Source organism: Octopus bimaculoides, chromosome 21 (genome assembly GCF_001194135.2).
Source record: "Octopus bimaculoides isolate UCB-OBI-ISO-001 chromosome 21, ASM119413v2, whole genome shotgun sequence".
Classification (NCBI taxonomy): domain Eukaryota; kingdom Metazoa; phylum Mollusca; class Cephalopoda; order Octopoda; family Octopodidae; genus Octopus; species Octopus bimaculoides.
In genome coordinates this window covers 18,015,433-18,018,400 of record NC_069001.1, presented here as the reverse complement: position 1 = coordinate 18,018,400, position 2,968 = coordinate 18,015,433, and the positions used below count along the sequence as shown (strand labels likewise).

The 2,968-nt window shown below is 37.0% G+C and overlaps 1 protein-coding gene across 1 annotated transcript in view; it reads right to left on the bottom strand.

The window, feature by feature from the left end:
- Positions 1–2,968, bottom strand: part of LOC106870293 (ATPase family AAA domain-containing protein 5) — a 79,064-nt gene that overhangs the window by 46,700 nt on the left and 29,396 nt on the right. The window contains exon 9 of the mRNA XM_014916318.2: positions 2,058–2,227. Coding sequence (XP_014771804.2) covers positions 2,058–2,227 — 170 coding nt within the window. The remainder of the gene's footprint in view (positions 1–2,057; positions 2,228–2,968) is intronic.

Here is a 2,968-nt window from a genome sequence, read left to right as displayed (position 1 = left end):
ATATATATATATATATATATATATATATATATATAGAATATGAGGGATTTAATTCCCTTGTGATCTAAAATAAGTACGCTGGATAAGTGCTATAGTTGGTCAGCCTGGTTTATAGAAGATACTTGTCCAAGATGCCAAGCAGTAGGACTGAACCTGAAACCACATGGCTGAGAAGCAAACTTAACTACATAATCATGTATAGAAGCATGTGTGTGTACAGGCATGGATGTGTGTTAAGTTTGCTTCCCAACTATGTGGTCATGGATTCAGTCCTACTGTGTGGCACCTTCAGCAAGCATCTTCTATTATAGCCCCAGGCTGACCAAAGCCTTTGAGTAGATTTCATACATGGAAACTGAAAGCACCAGCAGCAGTGAGGTTACCAAGGAAGATCCTGAGCACCCACAGGAAAAAAAAAAAAAAAAGACCAGAGTAACAAGAGATGACTGACTTAACCAAAAAAAATAGATTATTTGTCTTTATTCACACTACTCAGTATTCTTTTTTTCCCAACAGTTAACACTAACTCTCTTCTGCTCTCTTTTTCACTTTTACTGTTTCCCACTCTCTCTCTATTTCCCTTTGATAACTCTCTCCTCTTGTTTTTCCTCTGACTAGGTAACCAAGTATCTCTTTTACATCAGCACACTTCTTTCTGGCCTCTTTCTTGTACCTCTCTCTCACTGGGTAACCATGTAACTCCTCTATTAACAAGACACCTATTTCTGCCTCTCTATTTCCCTGTTACACTAACCTTTCATCATTTGATACTGGATCACCTCATCTAACGCCCCTCTCTGTTGTGGCAAGACACCTGCTTCTTTCTCTCTGTCCCTTTGTCACACTCTAACCTTTCATCCTCTGACATATGTTCCCTTCTTCAAATCCCCCTGCCCCTCTCATAATTCCTTGTCTTGTGAGTTACTTGGTGGTCCTGCAAGTGCTGGTGCCAAGTTAAAAGTAACGTGGTTGGTGTTTGGAAGGGCATCCAGCTGCAAAAATCATGCCAAAGCTAACTTCACCTGTGCTAGTGCCATGTAAAAAGCACGGAGTTCACTCTGTGGAGTGGTTGATATTAGGAAGAGCATCTAGCCGTAAAATCCCTGCCAAAACAGACACAGTAGCACTGGGTAGATTTTCTACCTGGCCGGCTCTTGTCAACCGCCCTAGCTATGCATGGAAGATGGGTGTTAAACGATGATGATGATATATATATATATGTATATATAATCTTTTATCATTTGACTGTGGCCATGCTGACCGGTTTTAGTCAAACAAATTGATCCTAGGACTTTTTTTTTTAATTGTTTATAAGCTTAAAGCTTATAAGCGATCACTGTGCATTGACTAAGGAAAATAGTCTAATATTGGGACATATAAGCCCTTGACAGAAAAAGTAGGGTTTTCCGTATGTGTGGGACTTGAACCCACACCTCATGTTTACACCAACATACCTCCTCACTTCTTTCCATCAGATTTCAGAGCTATAATTTCACAGTGTTGTTTTTATAAACAAGCATACATGCGTGTTTTCTATAATGATTTGGTGTCAGTTTTACAATTCTGTAACTAATAATATTTTATAAGCCATCACTGTGTATTGACTGAAGCACTTATAGTTCTTAATGGTAGCACACTTGTGATGTAGATTCAAGTTCCACATGTATAGAAAACATTTCTTTTTTCCATATGCCCCAATATTAGACTATTTACATTAGTCAATGCATGGTGATCACTTATAAGCTTTACATATATAAAATATTATTATTTACAGGATATATATATATATATATATATATATATATATATATATATGATGGGCTTCTTTCAGTTTCCATCTACCAAATCCACTCACAAGGCTTTGGTTGGCCTGAGGCTATAGAGAAGACACTTGCCCAAGGTGCCAGGCAGTAGGAATGAACCCAGAACCATGTGATTGGGAAGCAAGCTTCTTACCACACAGCCATGCCTACACACATGCACTCACATGCACACGCACACTCACACACACACAGATGCATGTATTGCAACTAATTTGTGTGCTAAGTGAAACCAACCTGATAACCAAGTTCCATGGCTAAAGCATAAACTGAAGCTGTTTTCCCAATTCCTTGAGGACCAGTCAGAAGTTTTGTGTTACACAGAGAGTCATCTTCACTTTCACTTGGCGATAAAGCAAAATCACTATCATCATCATTCCATGACAACATAGAGTTACTGTCCTCCTCTGAAAAGAGATAAAAATAAATTATTTTAAGTAATTTTACTAGATTTCGTAAGTAACAATAATAAATTATGTTAAATAATTGTAGTAAAAAGTGTTAGGTGAGTATAATAAACTATGTCAAGTAATTATAAAACATTTTGTCAAGTATTTATAGTTAACTATGTGAAGTAAATATAATAAAATGTGCTATGTAACACGATTTTTGTCTTTGGGTAGCAACTGTTATTTCCATGTTTGCTTAACCCTAGAAAGTATGAAAAATGGCTAATATTTCCTACAAACTTTGCTTTTGTTACATTTATTCAAACCCTAAAGAATCCCTCTCAACACATGGCTATGATGCTCCCCCACTACTCCTGCTCATGACCAGAGATATTGTCAGCCATTAAGGGACATGCTCGAGTGGTTAAGGTCAAGCAACTGACAAACAAATCTGTGGTATTGAGCAGAATATTTGCTATAACAATATTTCTGCTTCAGCACCTCAGCACTGAATCTGTCTGAAATGAAATGGAAAATTGGTCACAAAAGCAAAGTTTGAAGAGAATACTAGTCATTTCCTTCAATTTCTAGAGAGAAGCAAAAAGGAAATAACACTTACTGATCAAAGACAAAACAAAATAAAAATTGAAATTTTGTTCCTCAGTGTAATAAATTGTTTGGTGTCACGTAATCCATATTCAAATTAGGAAAAGAAAACTTCACCACCACCATCACTACCACGATGCCTACATCTGTTTT